At 40.7% G+C, this 22,898-nt stretch overlaps 2 protein-coding genes across 8 annotated transcripts in view; both read right to left on the bottom strand.

Annotated features, from left to right (window-relative positions):
* Positions 1-745: 745 nt before the first annotated feature.
* Positions 746-3,744, bottom strand: LOC110568101 (cytochrome c). Its single transcript, XM_021670151.2, has 3 exons — positions 3,622-3,744; positions 1,873-2,049; positions 746-1,763 (listed from the first exon to the last, which is right to left on the bottom strand). The coding sequence occupies exons 2-3, from the start codon at positions 2,039-2,041 to the stop codon at positions 1,615-1,617; spliced, it is 318 nt and encodes a 105-aa protein (XP_021525826.1). The 5' UTR covers positions 2,042-2,049; positions 3,622-3,744; the 3' UTR covers positions 746-1,614.
* Positions 3,745-7,112: 3,368 nt separating this feature from the next.
* SPMIP4 (sperm microtubule inner protein 4) overlaps positions 7,113-22,898 on the bottom strand; it is a 55,723-nt gene continuing 39,937 nt past the window's right edge. For 6 of the 7 annotated variants that reach the window (XM_012447828.2, XM_012447832.2, XM_012447831.2 and 3 more), the window contains 4 exons: positions 21,794-21,882; positions 12,586-12,760; positions 12,189-12,280; positions 7,113-8,355 (listed from right to left, as the gene is read on the bottom strand). In XM_012447828.2, coding sequence (XP_012303251.2) covers positions 7,537-8,355; positions 12,189-12,280; positions 12,586-12,760; positions 21,794-21,882 — 1,175 coding nt within the window. In that variant the 3' untranslated portion in view covers positions 7,113-7,536. The remainder of the gene's footprint in view (positions 8,356-12,188; positions 12,281-12,585; positions 12,761-21,793; positions 21,883-22,898) is intronic. The other variant, XM_012447834.2, reaches the window with a different exon arrangement.

The following is a 22,898-nucleotide window of genomic DNA, read 5'->3' as shown; positions in this document are numbered from 1 at the left end:
AATCAACTCTCTATAGCCTTCACATTAGTCCAGAATTATCCCCTTGTAAGCTAATTGCTACATTGTCCCTGAATACCACTAACTTTATGCAGTCACCAAGTCCTCTGTTATAAGGCCTTTCAAAGGCTGAAACCTTTAAAGGACTTCCAGGATGCATTTTTAAATTCCCCACCATAACTCATACTAGGACTTCAAAGCTGAATTACAGCAGACTTTCCACATTTCTTCTATTAAGACCCACATGTTACAAATTGTTTTCAGATCCTAAAGGTCTATCTAATCATCTCTATCACCTTTGAGACCAATGATGAGACCCTCTTCCCAGTCTTCTCACTGTCCCACAAAGATAAAGCTCTCACCTCCACTGGCATATATTTCTCTCATCATTGTTTATGACTTACCTTGTGCTTACCATCTCCATAAAATTTCCAAGGACTACTCTAAATGTGTATGGCACAGATCATGCATGAAATAATTCAGTATGTAATTATACACTGTTACACATTACAAAACTATAACCAGAAGCATTTGTCTGTCCATGTCTGCATAAATGGTGCAGTTCTCAATCTGGGCAAAGAAACTAAGAATGAATTAGTGAAGTGTTATTCTAGTTCAGGCAGTTGTAGAGGACCAAGTAAACAGTCCAGCACCATGATTAACACCGCTGCATTGATATTTAGGGCTCCTGCACTTTATAATCATTAAAATTTTGGCATCAGTCATGAAATCAAGCACAGTCAAAAAATCATGATCTGTGGTTTTCTTTTTAATTATCTTAAGTCTTATGATCACACATCATTTTTAAATTTGTGTATATCTCCTCTACTTTAATCCTTTTAAGTTGGCAAAAGCACCATTCCCAATCACAAATACACAGCAGTTGTACAGTTTTGTTTCTGAATGGCTGTTTAAAGACAATCCTAAATTATAACTTAGTTTGACTTAGATTGTAAAGAAGGCAAGAGTGAAGTTTAATTGGCTACTATTTTAAAAGCACGTGACCTTATAGATCATCTATAAAATGCGTGAAGTGTTAATTTTTGATATTACACATAAACCACACAAAATGCCTTTCAATAAGTAAAAGGAACCATTTTAAATACAGGGAATTTTAATTAGATTGGCATAGTTAAGGCCAAAAATATAGCCATTGTTACCCATTTATCTTCAACCCTTGCCTTTAAGAGGCAAATGAACACAAAACACAGGTGAATCTTGCTTGGTTCTGAGACAGTGAAGGAATTTCCCCCATATTTAAATATATTCACATAACCAGTTATATAAATCTAAATATAAAACCAATCTCCAGTAAGTTTGAAGATGGCACTCACCATCTTTGTGAAAAGTTTAACATTACTAACGAAGTCTAATCATATCTTTAGAAGGGGTAAACAGTGATAGAATTTACTAAATTGGAATTATTATTAAAATCCAAAAACTGAACATATTCATTTAACCACAAGCCAGTCTTAGTTTTAAATCAGGACTGCCCAACAAAATATTCTGTCAGTCATTCATGATGTAAAGTCTGGTGTATGAGATCTATTAAAGTATGGTACACATAAAAAAGTCATGAGACATTTGTTTCATAATAAATAAGGCAGTGGCCAATTATTACTCATTAGTAGCTTTTTTGAGATAAGCTATTAAGTCTTCCCTTTCTCCCTTCTTCTTAATGCCGACAAAGATCATTTTTGTTCCAGGGATATACTTCTTGGGATTCTCCAAATATTCCATCAGTGTATCCTCTCCCCAGATGATGCCTAAATGATAAAGAATGCATCCGTTAAGTATTTCACACTCCTGATAGTTTGCCACAGGTTACCTTCATGCGTTTTGTGCTGTTTTATTTAACAAGTGTTCTCCTCTTACCTTTGTTCTTATTGGCTTCAGTGTAAGTGAATCCAGAGGCCTGACCTGTCTTCCGCCCAAAGAGACCATGGAGATTAGGCCCAGTCTTGTGCTTGCCTCCCTTTTCCACGGTGTGACATTGGGAACATTTCTGAATAAAAATCCTCTTGCCTTTCTCAACATCACCCATATTTAATTCTAAAAACGAAAGACCCAACTTAATAATTTTTCTTCAGGTAACAAATACAGTGTAAACTAATGACCACTTTAGTCACTTAATTACCAATCCATTGATAATTTATGTCATTAAATACCAAGATCAATCTTCTTTTGCTTTAATACTCTTCATACCAAAAACATTTTTCAGGAGCACCTCCTTAAAAACCTATTTTTGTGTGTATATGTCAAGGAAGGTTAAAACTCAAGCAAGCAAAGTGGGAACGAAATTCAAACTTCAGTTTCAGGAGATAAGGTCATGGTCACAAACAGTCACAGATACGAAGCTGAACAGGGAGCATCAAGTCAAAATCACCACAACTGCAACTTTTAAGAAGGCCTAATCATTTAATCGTACTACAATGTAAAGCCACCTCTCCCTGAGGATAACGCCAAGCACAAATGTTTAAAAAGCAGTCCTGAGGCCAGGCGCGGTGGCTCACGCCTGTAATCCCAGCACTTTGGGAGGCCTGGGGGGAGGGAGTGCCATCACGAGGTCAGGAGATCGAAACCACCCTGGCTAACACGGTGAAATTCTGTCTCTACTAAAATACAAAAAAAAAATAAAAAAAGGCCAGGCGCGATGGCTCATGCCTATAGTCCCAGCACTTTGGGAGGCCAAGGCAGGTGGATCACGAGGTCAAGAGATCGAGATCATCCTGGTCAACACGGTGAAATCCCGTCTCTACTAAAAATACAAAAAATTAGCTGAGCATGGTGGCGCGTGCCTGTAGTCCCAGCTACTCGGGAGGTTGAGGCAGGAGAATTGCTTGAACCCAGGAGGCGGAGGTTGCGGTGAGCTACTCGAGAGGGTGAGGCAGGAGAACTGCTTGAACCCAGGAGGCGGAAGTTGCAGTGAGCCGAGATCGTGCCACTGCACTCCAGCCTGGGTGACGGAGCGAGACTCCCGTCTTCAAAAAAGTAAAACTAAAAATAAAATAAACGGTCCTGATTGTTTCTACCTGTTCAGGTCACAAGAGTAGCTTGACACTAAAACTCGTGAATTGGAGCGCAGGCGTAGGCTGCACGGTGTCCCCAAGACATCCCAACTCTCCTACCGGTGATCCCCCCGAGGTGACCACGAGGTCACCCATCCAGGTCGGTTTCAAGGTGACTGATGAAACTCACGTTTCTAGGATGCCAGAACGATTGACAGAAGAAACATGAGCCCACGAAAAGAAACGACCCCTTATTAGAGGAGCAACAACTTTTGCCCTCTGAAGCAGAACGTGAAACGCTACGCTTCGGCTTTCAGGGAGGGAAGTCTGGCCTATCATTTCCGTAGCCCTTCAACAACCACGACAGAAGAGGCCACGTCTTGCCGTCTCCAGTAACTGACCCAGACCATACCCGTCCTTAGATAGGCCTCCGCCCCACCTCAAGTCGTTAATCGCCCGCCTCTCGTCTAACCACAGTCCAGGGTCCTCACTCCCGGCCTTCCCACCCCGCACGGGCTCCTCTCTAAGGCTCTCCGCGTGGGTCTCGGTCGCTCGCGAATGCGTGCCCCCACAGCTCTGCCTCTAACCAGATGCGGCTTCCGCGACCCGCTCTCACCTTTTTCGTCGTTAGCGCAACAAAGGTTACCGCTCAGAAGCCGGACGTCCCACTCTCTAAGTCCAAGGACACGCCGGTCCGCGCCTAAGTACCAGTGTAGGTGCAACCAAGCTCGCTCTGCCCTCCCGCGCCCTGACGTACAGCCGAGCTGGCGGCAATGCAGTGACGTCGCCGCGCTTCATTGGCTCTAGTCCCAATGCCTGCGCCAAGGATCTGCGCGCGCGTACCAGCGAGCAGGGTAGGATGTGCGGCGTGCGTGCCCTTCCTCTCGAGGCCTCTCTTGCCGGGCCGTTACGACAGGCCTTTGGTCGTACGACGTCGCGGTGGTGCCGGGAGGGGTGACGTCACTCGCAGGCCTTTGTGCGCTTGCGTGTGCTAGAGGGGCGGGGAGGGTGGGGCGGAGTCGGTGGTGGTTTGGCGCGTTACCCTGCTGAAGTAACAGGCTTGGTGATGTAATGAGCTTTGGGCAGGGCGTTCCGCACGTCCAGGAGAAGACGCCCTAATTCTGGCTCACCTAGAGGTCTCCTAGTTACCATCTCGTCAGCAGACGACCTTTACCCAGACTCTGTCATACTACCACGGCTGGGGCCAACAGCATCCCAGAGGCACAGCCTGGAACCAGGAGTTACACGAGTTGGGCACTTGCTCGTGACCTTGTTCTAGTTCCACCTCTACTGTGTTACTTTCAGTCATCTTCTAGCTCTCCGCTTGTTGTACGCCCCAAGAACGGGGAAGGTGCTGCATTTGCGGCAGAGACAATTATATCTCTGGCCCCTTACCTGTCGGCGACTTTTCTGCCAACGCCCTCCTCCCCCTCACTTTCGTGTGCAGAAAGAACACGGAAAGTGTGTTGGCTCCATCTAAGAAGAAACATGTTTTGATGATTAGAGAATTCTTGGAAATCTAGAGGATTTGCATCCCTTCTGACCTGGGTAAATGTCATGTTCAAGTAAGCTTATGCATGAGGTCTTATTAGAAATAAAGGTGTTAATACCACAGCTTTTAGTTATTATAGTTATAATTTAAAACTAGATCCCCTTCCTGACATGCTCAGTTCTGTCACTGGTTTTCTTTTTGACTCCTTTACCCCTCAAATTCTGGCCCCATGTTCTGATTAATTTTCATCCTTTCTTGTATTCTGTTCCCCCTACTCCCCCGCCTTGTATTCTATCTGGCACTGCCGTATTCAGTCAAATGTTCATTGGCCTGACAAGGTGGTTCACACTTGTAATCCCAGGACTCTGGGAGGTCGAGGCGGGCGAGAGATCAGGAGTTTGAGACCAGTCTGGCAATATGACGAAACCTCGTCTCTACTAAAAATACAAAAATTGGCCTGGCATGGTGGCACGCGCCTGTAATCCCAGCTATTCGCGAGGCTGAGGCTGAGACGGGAGAATCGCTTGAACCCGACAGGAAGAGATTGCAGTGAGTTGAGATCGTGTCACTGCACTCCAGCCTGGGCGACAGAGTGAGACTCTGTCTCAAAAAAAAAAAAAGCGTTTATTATACATGTTTATGTGCCAAGCATTTTTCTAGGTACCTGGAATATTATAAATCAGTGAGGACTCTTTCTGGTGGAGCTTACATTCTGGGATCCTTTTTCCCATCCTGCAACTTAAGTAATAGATACAAGGAAACCTTTATCTTAGATCACTTCCAAACCACTGGTCTTATTATTTCTGCTCCAATCCTCCATCTTCCTGTATGACTGGAGTATTTTTATTGTTTTTGAACTGTATCCTGACTTCCAGTTCCCCTCTAATTTCACACACTACAACCACAGTCTTCCTATAAAACAGAACCGAAATCACCAATTCAAGACCTTTTGTGCTTTTTGGAGGGGACAAAGATAGTGAGCATTTTGGGTGTACTCAAGTAGGCTCATTGGCAAACTATTGAAAGTTTTTAAAGACCAAGCTTAGCAACACGTTGAAAATTCAGCATATCCTTATGAAGCCAGGTCCTGATATTGCCCCTCATACCCCTCTAAGGACAATGTTGTCCTTAAGTGGGTAACTGTTGTATCATCAGAAGTTACTAGTCTCTGTTCATAAAGGAGTTGACTGATGAGGTTTCACGTGCTGATACTGCAGATCATATAGATGTGCCAATTAAGTCAGTTAGCCAAGAGAATGGATTGAAGCCATTTTAAATTTATTTTCATGAGAAGAATAGAAAACAGGAAGTTTTTTTTTTTAAACTAAGGAAATTGTGGATAAAGAGTTGTTATTGACAGTAATGGGAAGATGAAGAGACAGTCACTCCAGCTGGAGTGACAGTGCGAGACTCCAACTCAAAAAAGAAAATTAGTAAACTAACCTATTTTGTTAAAAAAACAAAAAAAAAAACAAAAAAAATTGAGCATGCTTGGAGTTTGGCATTCTCTGTCATCAAATAAGGGCAGATTCATTAGCTTTCACAATCAGCAGAGTTAAGGGAAAGGCTGACCTCCTCTTAGTTGAGGAGCATGACTATGACCATGTCTAAAGAGAAGGCTGCACCACCCTTGCATGGAGGTAGACAGAGTGAATACCACGTTTAGAATGTAATTTCTAACTAGTTTCCATGTAACCTAGGGAAACTGGGTACAAGGCTATGAAAATTACACAAAACTCTATGAGTGCAATCAAAACCTCAAATTTTTATACTGGAGAGTTGCATTTTCCAAAGTTTATTATTTGGAATTCCAGTCCAATGATCTACTCTATGATAAAAAGTGTGTACAGTATATCTCCCTCACCTCAGACATTCCGAATTGCATTACATATTAAGGTTAAAGAGAACCCACTGATCAAGTCACATAACTGATATTGTTGCTCTGATTTCTCTAGTGTTATTTCACCATGTAAACTTTTACCTCCTGTCATACTTAATATAACTAGTGCTGTGCAGAATGCAGTTTGGAAAACAATTCTCTAACTTTAGTCCAGAATAGTTTTAAAGAGGTTATAACCAAGTGATATGTTGGTCATAAAATTAAAATAAATATTCACAAAATACTTAAGTTCCTCATGAACTTCCACGATATACCATGTTTAAAATATACCTCTTGGCACATTAAATGAATTGACTTGCATGTGGGAGTTAGCCAAACTCTTAGAGAACACACTCCAGATATGAAGATTTGGGGCTCTATAATAAGTGATACCAAGCCATCCTTTCTTGCTATAAGTAGAACTCACCAGTTGCTAATTAACGCCATTGCTAGATCTTCAGTAAAACAATTTTATCTGCATGAAAGAAATAGTTATGCTTCTTAGTCAGAAGGTTAAAAGTAAGGAAACAATTCAGTTTGTAATTTGTACATGTGGAGAGTTTTGGCTTCATCTTTTCACTGACTTATTTTCTTTACATGTTTACATAAAGGAACAAAGTCCACATACTTTTAAGATAATATAGATTGTAACACTGTCCATCCCTCAATTAACTGGGTGTTTGAGTTTTGTCCTTTCTACCTAATGCTATTATGTACAAAAATTTACATAAACAGACAGTGTTCTCATATTTATTTTATTACGATACTATAATTTGTATGGTCATTAATTATTGATCATTTCTTTCCAGCTTTTCATTTGTTTTGGTGAAACAATGATGTAAACTTTGTTGTACGCATTGCTTTTTATGATTTTGGAAAATTTCCTTGGAGTATAATCTGAAGATGAGAGATTAAAGACTATATATTTTTCTAGTTCTAATATTTTATTGCCAAATTGTTAAACTTTTCAAGAAGTCAGAACATCACCTTTTCTGGGTTCCTCTAACCAGATACTAACTTCAATTCCTGAAAACATAAACCTCATTAACAAGGTCCTTGTGGCTTAATCTAGAAAACAGAATCCAGCAATATGAAGGAAATTCTGTTATATTTTTTAGTTTTTTGCAAGTGGCTGGATTTTGAAGGGAAGAATGAGTATGTCAATTATAGAAATAATAGGAATTATGGCCATAGAATTGGGGTTTCATCCCTGAATGTTCCTTCTCCTTGAGGTCTTTATGTTCTTCTAGAATTGATTTATGGAAACGCTTGTGTGCACCAGTTTTTGAAAAAGAGTTCTTAAGCTCCAGCAGGTTGGTCTGAGGCTTGGCCACTCCAGCTCTAGGAATCCAACCAAGAATAGGTCTTGTTTCTTCGTTGTTTTCCATGTTCAAGACCAACTCTTCTGGCTTACTTAAAAAATGTTCTAAAGTGAAAGCTTCTGTGTCTCGTTTATTTTGTAAAATACTAGGTTTACTAAGGCTAATAGGGTTTGGACCCATATTATACTGATCACGTAGGGGAGATTTAAGATTTTCATAGTGAATCCAGTGGTTTGGTTTACAGTAAGGTGTGGGATGGGTTTTTAATGACAGCTGTCTCCAGTATAAATCTTCTGTGTTTTTAGTATCTGTGATTTTCGGAAATGGCTTTATATCATAAGTGCTAGTCAGATCTTTTGTTGGGTAAAAAGATGGGAATTCATAGGCAGACAACAAGCTCTGTTCTTCTATAATCTTCTCTTCAATATCCTGGTTTTTTTGGGTCATACCGGCTGGTGTGTTATCACTAAGTGCCATCATTTCTTTATAACTGGGTACAAAGGTATGAAAGTTACACAAAACTCTAGGGGTACAATCTGGACAAGAACGTGGTCTTTCCTGGACAACAGCCTCCAGAGAACGCCGGTTCTGAATCAATCGGGCAATTCGTCCTTCCAAGGGTCTGGGAGGTTTTAAGACAGGATGGAATTTTTCTTGCTGTAGTTGTGGGATAAAAAGGAGAAAAACATTAATCAGGGATATTGCCAGAAATGGTAGGTCAAAAGTCATACCCATTTTCGCTGTCTGAGTACACCTAAGATGGGTGTAGAAGTGTACATTGCAACACTCTTTGATATGAATTTAAAGATGTTAATTTAAACACTCTTTGATATTAATTTAAAGAAATTTGGGTCCAAATACATTTTCCTCCTTTACTGGTTTTAGCAAATGTGAAAAGGGCATGTTTTTTATTTGGCCATACAGAACTCTTCTATGTGGCAACTCTGCTTTTAAATTTCAAAGATATAAAGGAATCACTGGAATAAAACTTGTGTCCATCACTAACAGATGACATTAGCAGTGTGTGCAGTTATTTAATCTCAGCCAAAGTCTCCTTTCTTAGGCCAAAGCCAGTGCCCTTAAACCTTGGCTGAATCAGAATCATCTTTAGAGCTGGCATGAAATTTCTAAGCTCCTAAGACCCTCCAAGATTGTGAGTCAGAAGGTTTCTAGTGGGCGATAGGAAGCTCAATTTTCAACAAGCATCTCAGGTGATGGTGAGGCTGGAGACTTACTATGGTTTGAGAAACGCTGGTCTGAGGTGTCATGTCTGTGCTTCTTTTTAAGTTGTTTTATAAATATGAACTTGATTATGTCTGATAACTGCAAAAGTAGTGAGTGTATTTACTGTGCTATTAATAGATACATGCTGGGTGGTAGGAGGAGGATGGAGTTGACTGGGAAGGGGCGTGAGGAGAGAACTTTCTGGAATGATAATCTATGTGTTGATAGGGTTTGGGTTACAAAGGTATATGTCAAAACTCAGTGAATGTACACTTAAGATTTGTGCAATTGCATTGAACTTCATTTCACCTTAAAGAAAAAAAATGCAAACAAATATTGAACTCTGGTTGATCATATATATACATGCTGAATGTTTAGGAGTGAAGTATACTAATGTCTGCAATTTAATCTAAAATGCATACAAATGATATATTTTTATTATTCCTGGAGGATGGATAGAGGGATGGAAAGACTGATGGATGGTTAGAGAGATGGAAAGTTGGATAGATTATGTTATAAAACAAGCATAGTAAAATGTTAGTGGTAGAATCTAGGTGATGAGTATATGGGTGTTAATTATAAAATTATTTTTACTTTTCTGTGTCTTTCAAACATTTTATAATAATATGTTAAAGTAAAAAAACTACAAAAGAATGTATGTATAATGATGATAGAATTGACAGCAGAGATAACACAAATGAGAGTGGTGAGAAAATAATCACCGTAGCTTGGATAAGAAAATGGACTTAGGAACATTCTTTGGGAAGCTAATGTGTTCACAGTCGGAGAATTTCCATACTGAGGTAACAAATTTGTTACAGTTTGAGTAATCAAGTTTGAGTAAATACTATGATAAAAAGAAAAAACTCCAGCTCTTTGACGTGCTTCATTAAATTTGTCATAAAAATTATCATACTGTTCTTTGACCAGTAGTATCATATATATTCCTGTGTGCAAGAAGCAGTTTTTAGTGCTTTTATTTTACAGTACTACAATAAAATATTTCATACATTTTTTAATCACCACTAAAACATGTTTTCCCAGTCTGTTCTTTATGATTTAGTCAGAAACCAGCAAGATTCACTAAAGCTTTCTTTTAAACTTCCAATTAGCTTAGGTATATTTAATCTTGTTATTCATAAATATTTAAGAGTTGATTTGCTTGCACAATGATTTTGTATATATTTGGCAAACATCTTGTATATAATGAAATATGTATTTTGTACATACCATACAGGGTCAAATCTCTGGAAATCTGGACAGTTGTTGAACACATCTGACAACATGTGTCATGTGTTCATATAATATTTTCTCTTTTTTTTTTTTAGAGATGGGGTTTCACCATGTTGGCCAGGCTGGTCTCCAACTCCTGACCTCAGGTGATCCATCCACCTTGGCCTCCCAAAGTGCTGGGATTACAGGCGTGAGCCACTGCACCCGGCCCATATAATATTTTCTATCCTTAGAGAATGTTCATTGCCAAGTTAAACATAAAAATCAATAAAAATCCTTTAGTGAATTATAAAGCACAGTCTATAAAACTGCTCCTGGTGTTATGATTTTACATCACCTTAGGAAATGATGAAGCTAATGTAAAATAAGTATGTTCAGCTCAGTTTTTACTTTTTTTATTTTTGTTTTTTTTTTGAGACGGAGTCTCGCTGTGTCACCTAGGCTGGAGTGCAGTGGCACAACCTCAGCTCGCTGCAACCTCCGTCTCCCAGGTTCCAGCGATTGTCCCCACTTAGCCTCCTGAGTAGCTGGGACCACAGGCATGCACCACCACACCTGGCTAATTTTTGTATTTTTAGTAGACACAGGGTTTCACCACGTTGGCCAGGCTGGTCTTAGACTCCTGACCTCAGGTGATCCAACCGCTTCAGCCTCCTGAAGTGCTGGGATTATAGGCGTGAGCCACCTCATCTGGCCTTCAGTTCCCACCACCCCCAGAGGGAGTTCTGCTCTTAAGCCCAGGCTGGAGTGAAGTGGCGCCATCTTGGCTCACTGCAACCTCCACCCCACTCCCCTGGGTTCAAGCAATTCTCCTGCCTCAGCTTCCTGAGTAGCTAGGATTACAGGCTCCCACCATCACGCCTGGCTAATTTTTGTATTTTTAGTAGAGATGGGGGTCTCACCACGTTGGTGAGACCAGGCTGGTCTCAAACTCCTGACCTCAGGTGATCCACCCGCCTCAGTCTCCCAAAGTGCTAGGATTACAGGTGTGAGCCACCATACCTGGCCCAGCTCAGTTTTTAAAGTGTTCAAATTGAAATAATCTTGCAGTTGGTTTTCCATGTGTTTTTCACAATTTACATCTTTTTAAAATGTTAATTTTGTTTTCAAAATTTGTAGTCATAGAGAATAAAATTTAGGCCGCAAATAAAACAACACATATGCAAACTATTAGGTCATTTACATAATTAAGCCAACAGATTATACCTTTGCTCATTAAAGGGCTTATTTCTTCCAGGTCATTTCACATAATCAATTTAAAATTCTCTATTGATATCTACAGAGAATATATTGGTTTTTAATTGTAATTCAGGCAGCTCTCAATTATTATGACTATCAGGAGGAAGCCTTTATCTCTTCAAAAGCCATGGTAATGTACAAGATATATAAATATGCAAAGGGCCTGGCGGGGTGGCTCACGCCTGTAATCTCAGCACTTTGGGAGACCGAGGCAGGTGGATCACGAGGTCAGAAGATCAAGACCATCCTGGCCAACGCCAACATGGTGGAACCCTGTCTCTACTAAAGACACAAAAATTAGCTGGATGCAGTGTTACGTGCCTGTAATCCCAGCTATGAGGGAGGCTGAGGCACGAGACTTGCTTGAACCCAGGAGGCAGAGGTTGCAGTGAGCTGAGATTGCACCACTGCACTCCAGCCTGGCAACAGAGCAAGACTCTGTCTCAAAAAAAAAAAAAAAAAAAAATACACACACACACACACACAGATCTCATTAAATTAGTTAAATTCTTTTGTGAACTGCTTCTTTTGTAAGTTATTTCAGCAAAAGTAGCATACTAGAAAATCTGTTAAAAAAAAAGGGCACTCTGAAGAAGAAAATAAATCTTGCTTGTTTTTCCAAATAGCAGACAAGGTATTCAAACCAGTTCAAATCAGCTCAGAATTCACTTCTAAAATGAGTTAAAATTTCCCTTTGCTAGTTTGGTTGCCCATACCCATGACACAAAAAGTGGCAAAGCAAGAAGCCCAGTGCTCTCCCCACAAATAACTGAGAGTTGACTGCAATTACTTACAGGCTCTGGGTCAAATCCTATCTGTCCTGATAACTCTGCTACCACCTTTTCATGGTAATCATCCAATTCAAGGGGGTCCATGGGCCCCAGACCTTAAATGAAACATCATCTTATTATTTTGTTACGGTAAAAGAAAAAAGGCACTGAAGTTATCCTTTATAGGAAAACTTACCCATTCCCTTTGTAATACAATTAGAACCAATAAAATGAAAAACAACATTACCTCCCAGCTACCCATGAAGAAAAATTTAGCACCCACCTTAATTCCTATTACTTAGGATTTAAATACTTAGATTGACAAACAGGCAAAAATATGAGAAGATAAAAGCCTGTCATAGCATTTGTTAAATATTACAATTTTGTTCTAATTTTCACTTGTATGAAAGTGAACTCATACCTATAAAATCATGAGTGTATGAAGTGAGCCAGTGGGACCGCTCCAGATTTCTCTGTATGTTGGCTTCTTTTGCAGAGCAAATAGGGTCCCACGAATTTAAAGAAGTGTTAGGAGCGAAGGTTTTTGGAGGTTTTGGGTAGAATACTGGCTTATTTTTCTCAACACCTCTAGGAAACTAAAATATGAGCATAAAAATTACCGCTGTTAATGTCATCTAGTAGAATAAGAGCTGATTCATCATCACAGCAGGAAAGAGGCAAAGGAAATTCCAGGCTGAAATCAGATACTGTTTTTTTCCGGCATTAATTACTAGTTAATTACTATTTGCTATAATTGGAACCATATGCAGAGTTAAACAAAATATTCTATCAAATAAATGGTAAGGTCTTTTCTAAAGTCTTTTGCCTTAGCAGGGACTTTGATAATGTGTATTGGAGAAATGTCCCTGAATACTCTACCTCCAGTGAAATTTCATTAGAAATACAAAGGGCTCTGAGCTGCTTTTTTGGCTAAGTTTAGTCAAAATTGTGTGCCTTCTACTTTTCCTTCCATGCCTGAAATGAAACCATTTGATGTCTTTTATGAATTTCCAATGAAGTTTAAATCATTCAAATTCAAATAAAACTTTCATTCTTCAGAAATAACTATAGAGTTTTATTTTATATTTTCAAAAGGGCTATGCATGTAAACATGAGTGAGTAAATGAGTTTCATTGCAGTCTTTCTGGTTACTTAGAAATTCACCTTTTCTCAGTATCTCTCTTATGTGTGATACTTAATATTTACTGAGCACCAGTATGTGCACAGTAGTGTCTGGAAACAAGCAGGGATCCGAAACAAATCTTGTCATCCAGGAACATATTGGCTAGTAGGGGAGATAAAGCTTGAAACACAAATGACAAGAAGATTTTTAAAAAGTAATCCTTCATCATAAAAGAAGTAAAGACACTTTTTTTTTCTCTCTCGAGACAGGTTCTCACTCTGCCACCCAGGCTAGAGTGGAGTAGCACAATCATAGCTCACTGAAACCTCTAACCCCTGGGTTCAAGTGATCCTCTGGCCTCAGACTCCTTGACAGCCAGGACTACAGGCCTGCACCACCACTCCTGGTGTTTTCTTTAAAAAATACCTTTTGTAGACAGAGGGTCTCATCATGTTGTCCAGGCGGGTCTTAAACTCTGGACCTCAAGTGATCCTCTTACTTCAGCCTCTCAAGCATTAGGATTATAGACATGAGCTACTGTGCTTGAACATGAGACAAAATTATTTGAAAGTTCAAAGGAGATAAAGGAGATGGGGAGGTTGGGGAAGGATAACATGAAGAGAAATGCCAGATTAGGTGATGGGGGGATGGAGGCAGCAAACCACCTTTCCATGTAAGTACCTATGCAACAACACTGCATGATCTGCACATGTACCCCAGAACCTAAAGTACAATTTAAAAAAAAAAAAGGAAGTTCAAAGGAGGGAGAGATTGAATCCAGCTGAATGGGGAAGTGGAGCTAGGAAACAGGGAGGGAGGGAGGAGACAAGAGGGCATGTCATGTTATACGCAGAAACTGGGCCTTGAATGACGTGCAGAGATGTGACGGCCAAAGGAATGGCAGGAGCAGAAGTATGGATAGTGGTGGTAAATGTAGAACTAGCATTTCTTGGACATTACGCTGGGCACCCCCACAGCCAGGCCCACCCCTAACACTTGCAGGGACTGGGATGAAAGTACCAAAGGAAGTCCATATTCCATTTGTCTAAATAGTTTAGTTTAGAAATCAAGTAAATAAATGCTAAATAAAATATGTTTCATTCACCTGATTTGACAAAATATCTTTGGAACAACCTGGAAGACCAGGTTCAAATTTGGACTTCTTGGACTACTTTGAGTTCTTCACTGGAACAGGGTGGCTCAGGAAGAGCCAGCTGCTGGCCCCCAGCCTCAGCACCCTGACTGCTTTCTTTACCCACTCCATTTACCCATCACCCCACTTCTAGCAAACAGGCATGCAGTCATGTCTTGGCCACTCCTTTGGCCATGAGGGATATACCAGCTTCGCAGCACTGTCAACGCTTGGGAGGATGGACTTGAGGAAGAAACCCAAAGAAGGGCCTAGGATTGGGTTCAAAGCCATTTGGTAAGGGAATTTGTGGTTTGAGATCATGGTCAGGGGAGGGAGACAGGGGAGCATGGGCTCCAGATGAACATATCCTCTTGCTCCACACGAAGGGCCACAGCCAGAGGAAGGCCAGAACTGGGCCCTCTAAAGTAGGGGGCCTTCTAAAATTCCTGGGTCTCAGGATTATGCTATTCATAGCAACCCTGTGAGATTGGAGTGATTCCTATTTTACATATAGAATACTCATGTTAAAAGGCACTGCTACCCCTATAAACCTTTAAAAAATATATGGCTTACTTATTCAGGGAGAAAGAAAGCCCCCTTTGATCTCCTTATCTTTTTCATTATTTGCAGAGCCAGCTTACTTGGAAATAAGAAGGACTTTTTTTTTTTGAGACAGAGTCTCGCTCTGTCACCCAGGCTAGAGTCCAGTAGTATGATCTTGGCTCACTGCAACCTCTTAACTCCCGGGTTCAAGCGATTCTCCTGCCTCAGCCTCCCGAGTAGCTGGAACTATAGATGTGGGCCATCGTGCCTGGCTCGTTTTTGTACTTTTAGTAGAGATGGGGGTTTCACCATGGTTGGCCAGGCTGGTCTCGAATTCCTGACTTCAGGTGATTCGCCCGCCTAGGCCTCCCAAAGTGCTGGGATTACAGGCATGAACCACCATGCCCGGCCAAGATGGACTTTTAAAAAAATACTGTTCTATGGGGCTGAATTAATCTTTTGTCTTATACTGGTTGAACTAACAACAGAGACCTACTGAAGTGCATTCAAGGGCATGGGAAAGGAAATAACCAATGTGAAATTTTATTGTAGCCTGTGATGTCTTGAGAAGGGGCTAAAGAACCAGGAAACATTTGAGAGGGGAACTGGTCAGTTTTCAGTATGGTAAGGGGATGTTATTCTGAGAGGATAGTCAGAGGGGGTGGTAGAAATCATTCACTCCAAAGGGATTTATTGGCTCAATATACATACTAAAGGCAGGGTAGAGTTTGTATCTGATATGGAAGATAAGCCCAAGGCAGAAAGGAATTCTAGTTCCTATGATGTTAGTTTCTAGACAGACACTTCAGTCTACAAAGAAATGATATTAGCTGTTTTGAATCTGGACTATGTTCTTAGAGGAATAATACTGTATAAATTGTGGTTGCATTCCCAGCATAGCTCATATAATCTATGTAACTCATAACCTATTTAATAAACATCTACCGAATGCCTATTACATGCAAAACCATGTACAAGGTTCTGAGAGTATTGTGCTAGGCACCAAAACTCCATAAATTGTCACGAAAATAACATGGTTATATTAAATGAAACAAAAAAAGCAAACAGAATTTTTTGTTTTATTTTAGTCTTGAATGATGAGGCTTAACCAGGTAAAATAGGGGAGGTTAAAAGGTTTACTGTGGAGACCACAATGCCATTTAGAGAGACTTCAGCATTTGGGAATACTGGTTCTTAATTAGATCATATTTTAATTAATTCTATTATATTAGCACCATTTTTACACTAACAGGTTATGATGAGGCACTTTGTTAATTTACATCTGGAATGAAGAGAGACAGAGATGGAGAGAAGGAGAAAATAAGAGACTGGCAGAGAGAATTATTTTCAGCATCTAGTCAGGGCTTAGGAAAGAGAGAGGGCTGAAGGGAGAAGAGGACGCCTGGTTGGATAACAGTGCTGCCTGAGATGGAATGGCGGGAACATCGCGGGTGTGAGACAGAAGAGGAGGAGAGAGACAGTTTGTTTCCCATTCTGGGCACCGAGCAGGTGGGAGGCGGCGCAGGGTGGTGTCGTCCACAGAGAGGTGCACTGTGGGCTTCCAGGTATTTGGTAAGATGACTCCTTTCTAAAGGAGTTAGATCACCAAATTCATTAAGGCCACTTAAGGATGGGTGTGGAATATGGGTGCTACATTGGAGAGAAAACTGTCCCTGAAATGAGGAAAGTATCTCTAGGATGGGGATGGGCATTTTAGATTGGAAAGATGGCAGGTGGATCAAGAAGAAAAACTACTCCCCTTTGAAGGGGTGATATCGGTGAGCTGTCTTTCAAAGGGAAGCCAAGGGTCTGTTCAAATATTTAGGTTTGCAGAAAACTGGGTTGTAATGAACCCTGTGTTATTCTCAGTGAGGCTTTGAAAATGGTATTGTTAAAAACATTTCAAAAAGTCCAAGGTAAGGAGGTTTTTGGCACTTGACTTTTGTGATTATATCTCATCTGATCAAAAAATGATTACGAGGTAGATTTCATCCTAAACACTATTCTCATATCCTAAAAACTAAGGCTAGACATTCAAGTTCTTGAGAAATAGGACAAAAGTCTTCAGCCACTTGAGTAAGCAATGACATAAACAGCCCAGAAGAATCAAGTATTAAAACCTATTTATGGGCCGCATGCAGTGGCTCACACCTGTAATCCCAACACTTTTGGGGGCCGAGGAGGGAGGATCATTTGAGACCAAGAGTTTGAGAGCAGCCTGGACAACATGGTGAACCCGTCTCTACTAAAAACACAAAAATTAGCTGGGCATAGTAGTGCATGCCTGTGGGCCCAGCTACTCCGGAGACTGAGGCAGGAGAATCACTTGAACCCAGAAGGCAGAGGCTGTGGTGAGCCGAGATCATGCCACTGCACTTCAACCTGGGTGACAGAGCAAGACTCTGTCCCAAAATGAAAATAAAACCTATTTATGTTTGCCAATTGTAAAAGAACAAGGAACGTTGATTGGTTTGGTAATGGTTGGAAATGATCAGTGGGAAGAGATCTCAGTGGGAAGAGAAGGGTAGCAGGAGAGGCCCAAATAGAGTGGTAAGTGCAGTGATCACTAATGACTCTAGTGGGGAAAACTAGGCCAGTCCAAAGAGACAAAGCTAGGGCAGCTCTGGGGTCTGGGTAGGAAAGGAGCGCCTGATCTCAGTAGCTGCTGAAGGCACAGCTGCTGCATCCACATGTGATGTGAAAGGAGGAGGGAAAAATGACATTTAACACACTCTGTTAACATGAAGCCCTGGATCTTAATTTTTAAAATGTTAACGTTCTTATGTGAAATATTCTCCCTTCCAAGGTTACCCATTTCTTTATGTTGCTAAGTCAGCAAAGTATTATAACCATTGGAATAACAATACTGATAGCAGCTAACATTTATTATGAGTTTATGATGTACAAATACAGTGCTGGGTGCTTCTGTATGCATTTCATTCTCAGGACGGCATTATCAGATATATTTTATTATTATTCCTGCTTTATATATGAGGAAACTAAGGTATTGAAAGATTAAGTATGTTACGCAGGTCACAGAACTGGTAAGTGTTACAGCAATATATTATACGTATTTTCTTACTGGCTTGGATGGAAAGTACTAACATATGGTTCCTGGAGTTTTCTGTTTTGCAGGTAGGTGACGCATTTTTGGACCTGCTTATCAGGTTAGTAGTGTCCCTCCTCCTTCCCTGGGTAGAGTAGGAGGAGAGAGAAAACTATTATCCCAGAAATGCAAGTGACAAGTCCTTAAAAACAAGGCATTATTGGTATGAGTTCCATTCTCAGAGAATGATTTAATTGATGTGGGCTGCAGCCTGCACTCCTGGTGATTCTAATGTGCAGCCAAGGTTGAGGACCACTGCTCTGGTAATAGGTATGGTAACCACTATAAAAATCCTTCTGAGCCTGATGCGGTAGTGCACACCTGCAGTCCCAACTACTTAGGAGGCTGAAGCAGGAGAATGCATGAGGCCAGAAGTTTGAGGATATGGTGTGTCACGATCGCAGCTGTGAACAGCCACTGCACTCCAGCCTGGTGTTAAATAATTAACAGACCCAAGAAAGACAGCATGAGACAGAATCTGTCTCTCGCTCTCTTTTTTTTTTTGAGATAGAGTCTCACTCTCACCCAGGTTGGAGTACAATGGCACAATCTCAGTTCACTGCAGCCTCTACCTCCCAAGTTAATGCGATTCTCCTGCCTCGGCCTCCTGAGTAGCTGAGATTACAGGCATGCCTGACCACGCCCAGCTAATTTTTGTATTTTTAGTAGAGATGGGGTTAAGTCATGTTAGTCAGGCTGGTCTTGAACTCCTGACCTCAAGTGATCCACCTGCCCTGTCCTCCCAAAGTGCCTCCCAAAAGGATTATAGGTATGAGCCACTGTGCCTGGCCATCTCTTTTCTTCGTTTGTCTTTTTAAAAAATATTTTAGAATTTAGAGCATTTAAGTAAACAAAAACCAACTCATAAATCAGGCAGTCACCAAACCAAAATAGGTTCAGAGAGACTGCCACTGCCACATGGTGGAAGAAGGTTTATGGACAAAAAAGGAAAGTGACCTATAGGAAACAGAATTGAGATACAGAAAGAGCCAGATTGGTTACAACTTGATGTTTGTCTTATTTGAACATAGTTTGAACAGTTGGCTGCCTTTGATTGGCCAAAACTAGGTGATTGGCATAAGAGTAGGTTACAGTCTGTTTATGCATCCAGTTAGGTTACAGTTCATTCTGTACGGAGAAATCTTTAGGCTTAATTTAAAAGATGTGAGGAGGCAGCTGTAGGTTAAACTTAACAATTCCCCCTTTCTGGTTACTGGGCAACATAAGACCTCGTCTCTTTAAAAAAAAAAAATCCTCCTTTAATGAGAATAGAACATTGTAGATAAAGACTCTGATTACCTCCCCCAATTAAATGATGAAAGGCCAGAAAAATAGGAAGGACAAGTATAGGGTATTATCCCAGAGATTAGAGAAAAAAAGGTGAGTCATGAGTTACTCCCATGAAGCTCAGTATCTATTTTATTTTTACTTCTTTGTCCAGGGAAATGCAAAGAAAATCTGAAAGGTTGAAAATTAAGAGCAGTTAGCACAGATTAAGAAAGTGGGATTGCCCGGCATGGTGGCTCACGCCTGTAATCCAAGCACTTTGGAGGCCAAGGCAGGCGGACCACCTGAGGTCGGGAGTTCAAGACCAGCCTGACCAACATGGTGAAACCCCGTCTTTAAATAAAAAAAAAAAAAAAAAAAAAAGAAAGTGGGATTAATCATCAGAAATAAGAAATAAATAAACTGAATAAATTAGCCAAAAATATTTATGTACAATGCACTGTGGGGAAATACATATAACATATTCTGTTCTCAAAGAACTCATAATTTAGTTGATAAAATATGAAATCCATGTGAAAAGTTACTGGTATGTGTGGTAGAAGTCAGAAGAGGGAGATATCACTTCTGCTGGAGTAATAATAATGCCTTATAAATTACAGTATTTTCTAGGTTTTGAATCTTTCATATGATCCTCATATCTTGTGAAATTTACAGGACAGATTTTAGTGAAACTACCCAGATATGTTTTATGAATTAAAGCTCAAAAACAGGAAATAATCACCTAATATCCCTTACATAGCAAATGGCAACAGATGACCGACCAGGAAGGACTTTTAACCTGGTTCTCTTTGTTACACAGCAGGAACAGGGAGGATTGAGCTAAGCCTTGAATTAGCAAGTGTTGGGCAGAGAGGCCTTGGGAGGAGGGCATTCCAGGAAGGGAAATGGTATGAACCTGTTTGGGAACCAGCAGGTGGGGCCAGGCTGCAGGATGGAGGTAAGGCCAGATCCTGAGGGATCTCTGCACCTCAGTTAAAGCACTGGGATTTACACTCAAGCAGAGGGGAGCTATTCAGGATGGCTGCCTGCCAAGGAATGTGACATGAGGAAAACAGGATTTTAATGACTAGGAAGAAACTTAGCTACAGATCTGGAGCCTTTGGCTATAAGAACATGTAATGATAGGATGGGTTCTAGAATAACATCTCGTATTTCTGGGTTGCTTAGATATAAATTATGCTTAAAAACTGAAAGAGATCCAGTAAAGCAGATGCTTTGTTAGGAATTCTTCTTGACATTTAACTTTAAAAAACAAATGGGAAATGACTTACTTTATAGATGACTGTGTGACATGGTGGTGACCACATGCTGGGCCTGCCATAATGGTTTGCCAAGTAAAATTCAAATGTTTCTAACCTTCCAAAATTATCACTTGCCTATCTCATGGATCGCTGGATGACAATAGATAATATATGGACAACACTTGGCACTGCTTCTCACCAACCGTGTTAGCTATTATTATTTTCAAATGTCTAGATATTTTTCCACTTGATTTATAATTTTCTCTTTTTATCCATGTGGGGTTATGGGACAGAGGTTAAAGTCAGAGACTAAAACCACACAAACCTGAGTTCTGTGATCATGACATAGTCACTAACTCTGAGTCACAGTTTCCTTATCTATAAAATGGAAATGATGATGCTAACCTTAGGAGGTTATTGAAAGGGTTAAATGATGTATTGTATTTAGAGTAGTTAGCTGTGTACCAATTTCTCAATAAATGGTGGCTACTGTTTTATTTCATTTTAGACTTGACACCAATGTGCTAATAATGGTTGGAACAATAATAGCTTGTAAATCTTTCAGGAAATCTCCCATTTACTCTATGCATATTTGGAGCTACTGGATGTATAAGTCATGAGAATAGGCTTGGAGGAACACAGTGTGAACATGCAGTCCTTCCCCTACCATCTTCCTGGGGGCAATCTTTTTTTTTTTTTTCTGTAACTGTGGAATGTTCCATAACTACCAAAAGTACATGAAATCAGCTAAGAAAATTAAAAAGTATAAATCATAGTCAAAATCTCAAATTTTTCATTCAGAAAGAAAATAAAAATCTTTTAGGTTTGTTTTTTTTTTTTTAAATATAGAGTCTCACTCTGTTGCCCAGGCTTGAGTGCAGTGGTGTGATCTTGGCTCACTGCAACCACCACCTCCCAGGTTCAAGCGATTCTCTGCCTCAGCCTCCCAAGTAGCTGGGGCTACAGGCATGCACCACCATGCCTGACTAATTTTTGTATTTTTTAGTAGAGACGGAGTTTCACCACATTGGTCAGGCTGGTCTCAAACTCCTGATCTGAAGCAATCTGCCCACCTTGGTTTCCTAAAGTGCTGGGATTACAGGCATGTGCCACCATGCCCAGCCTAGATTTTTATAAATGTATTAACTAAAAATATTTTTTACTTTCTTTCAAACACACATTTAAAAAGATACTTACATCATAATATACGCCCTGGCCTGGCCAAGTCAGCGCTTTCTTCTTTGAATCCATGGGAATATCAAGCAGTTCATATCTGTAAGGATTACCTGAAAATTTCAAGAAAAGCAATAAATAAGAACAGTCTTTTAAGGGATTAATAGGTACAATAAATAGAAATGAGATAATATAAGGTAGAGATGGATGTTGCTGTACATTTTAGCTACATAGTTACAGCTTTAGAAATTGCTCTTTGTTAGGGATAAGCTGCCTCAGAAAACCCCCTAGGGGAAGTTGACGCCCCGCACTCTGATTGCTCTGCAGCTGCATTCCGGAACTCCTATCTAGGTGCTACAATTAAGCCATTTTGGGCAACTCCAGGGAGGACAGGGAAAACAAATGTTTGTTATCCATATTTGTAAATTCCTATTTTACACAGACCTGTAAAAATCTTGTTTTTTTTAAAACTGCCACCACAAAAGTCCTAAGATGATGATTTGTAAGTCTGTCACAAGTTAACAAACTATCTCTGCCTATTACAAGCTGATGGATTGTCTCAGTCCTGAAACTCCCTTATGCCCCTCTAACCCCACATAAACCCCTCGTTTTGTAAACCCGGGACTGCCTCCTCTGATTGTTATGGGGCAGCCCAGCAGGTTAATAAAACTAGCTTGCCTGACTTTGGGCCTATTCTCCTTTCTCTCGGCTAACCTTACATATTAGTGCCGAAATCCTGGATGGAGTAGGTTCTGGCTGGGCACCCTTAGAGGGTGCTTTTTCTCTCCCTCTATCCCTCCCTTCCTCTTCTATTGCTGTATTGGAATGCGAGATTAAAATAATTCACCAAGACAAAAGTATGCCAAATTGCAGGGTCTTTATTGCCGGCTACCACGGAGGACTCACGTCTCTCTAACCCTCGGCTCCGCAGGGAGGGTGACAGGACCTTTTATGCCCACAAACCATCTCCGGGGTAAGGTGTGGGGCGGGGGTGGGGCTGGAGGGATTCAGACATTCTGAGGGCCAGGGGATTCCATAAATTACCTCCTGGGCAGGGTGGGTAGGGGCCTCCGGACATTCCAAGGGCTCGGGGGCTTACTGTCACTCTGATTGCTACCTGAGTGATTTA

This window comes from Aotus nancymaae, unplaced genomic scaffold, assembly GCF_030222135.1.
Source record: "Aotus nancymaae isolate 86718 unplaced genomic scaffold, 86718_ANA_hifiasm-v0.15.2.pri h1tg000025l, whole genome shotgun sequence".
Taxonomy (NCBI): domain Eukaryota; kingdom Metazoa; phylum Chordata; class Mammalia; order Primates; family Aotidae; genus Aotus; species Aotus nancymaae.
Note: the sequence above shows the minus strand (reverse complement) of the source record. Positions and strands in the feature narration are given on the sequence as shown.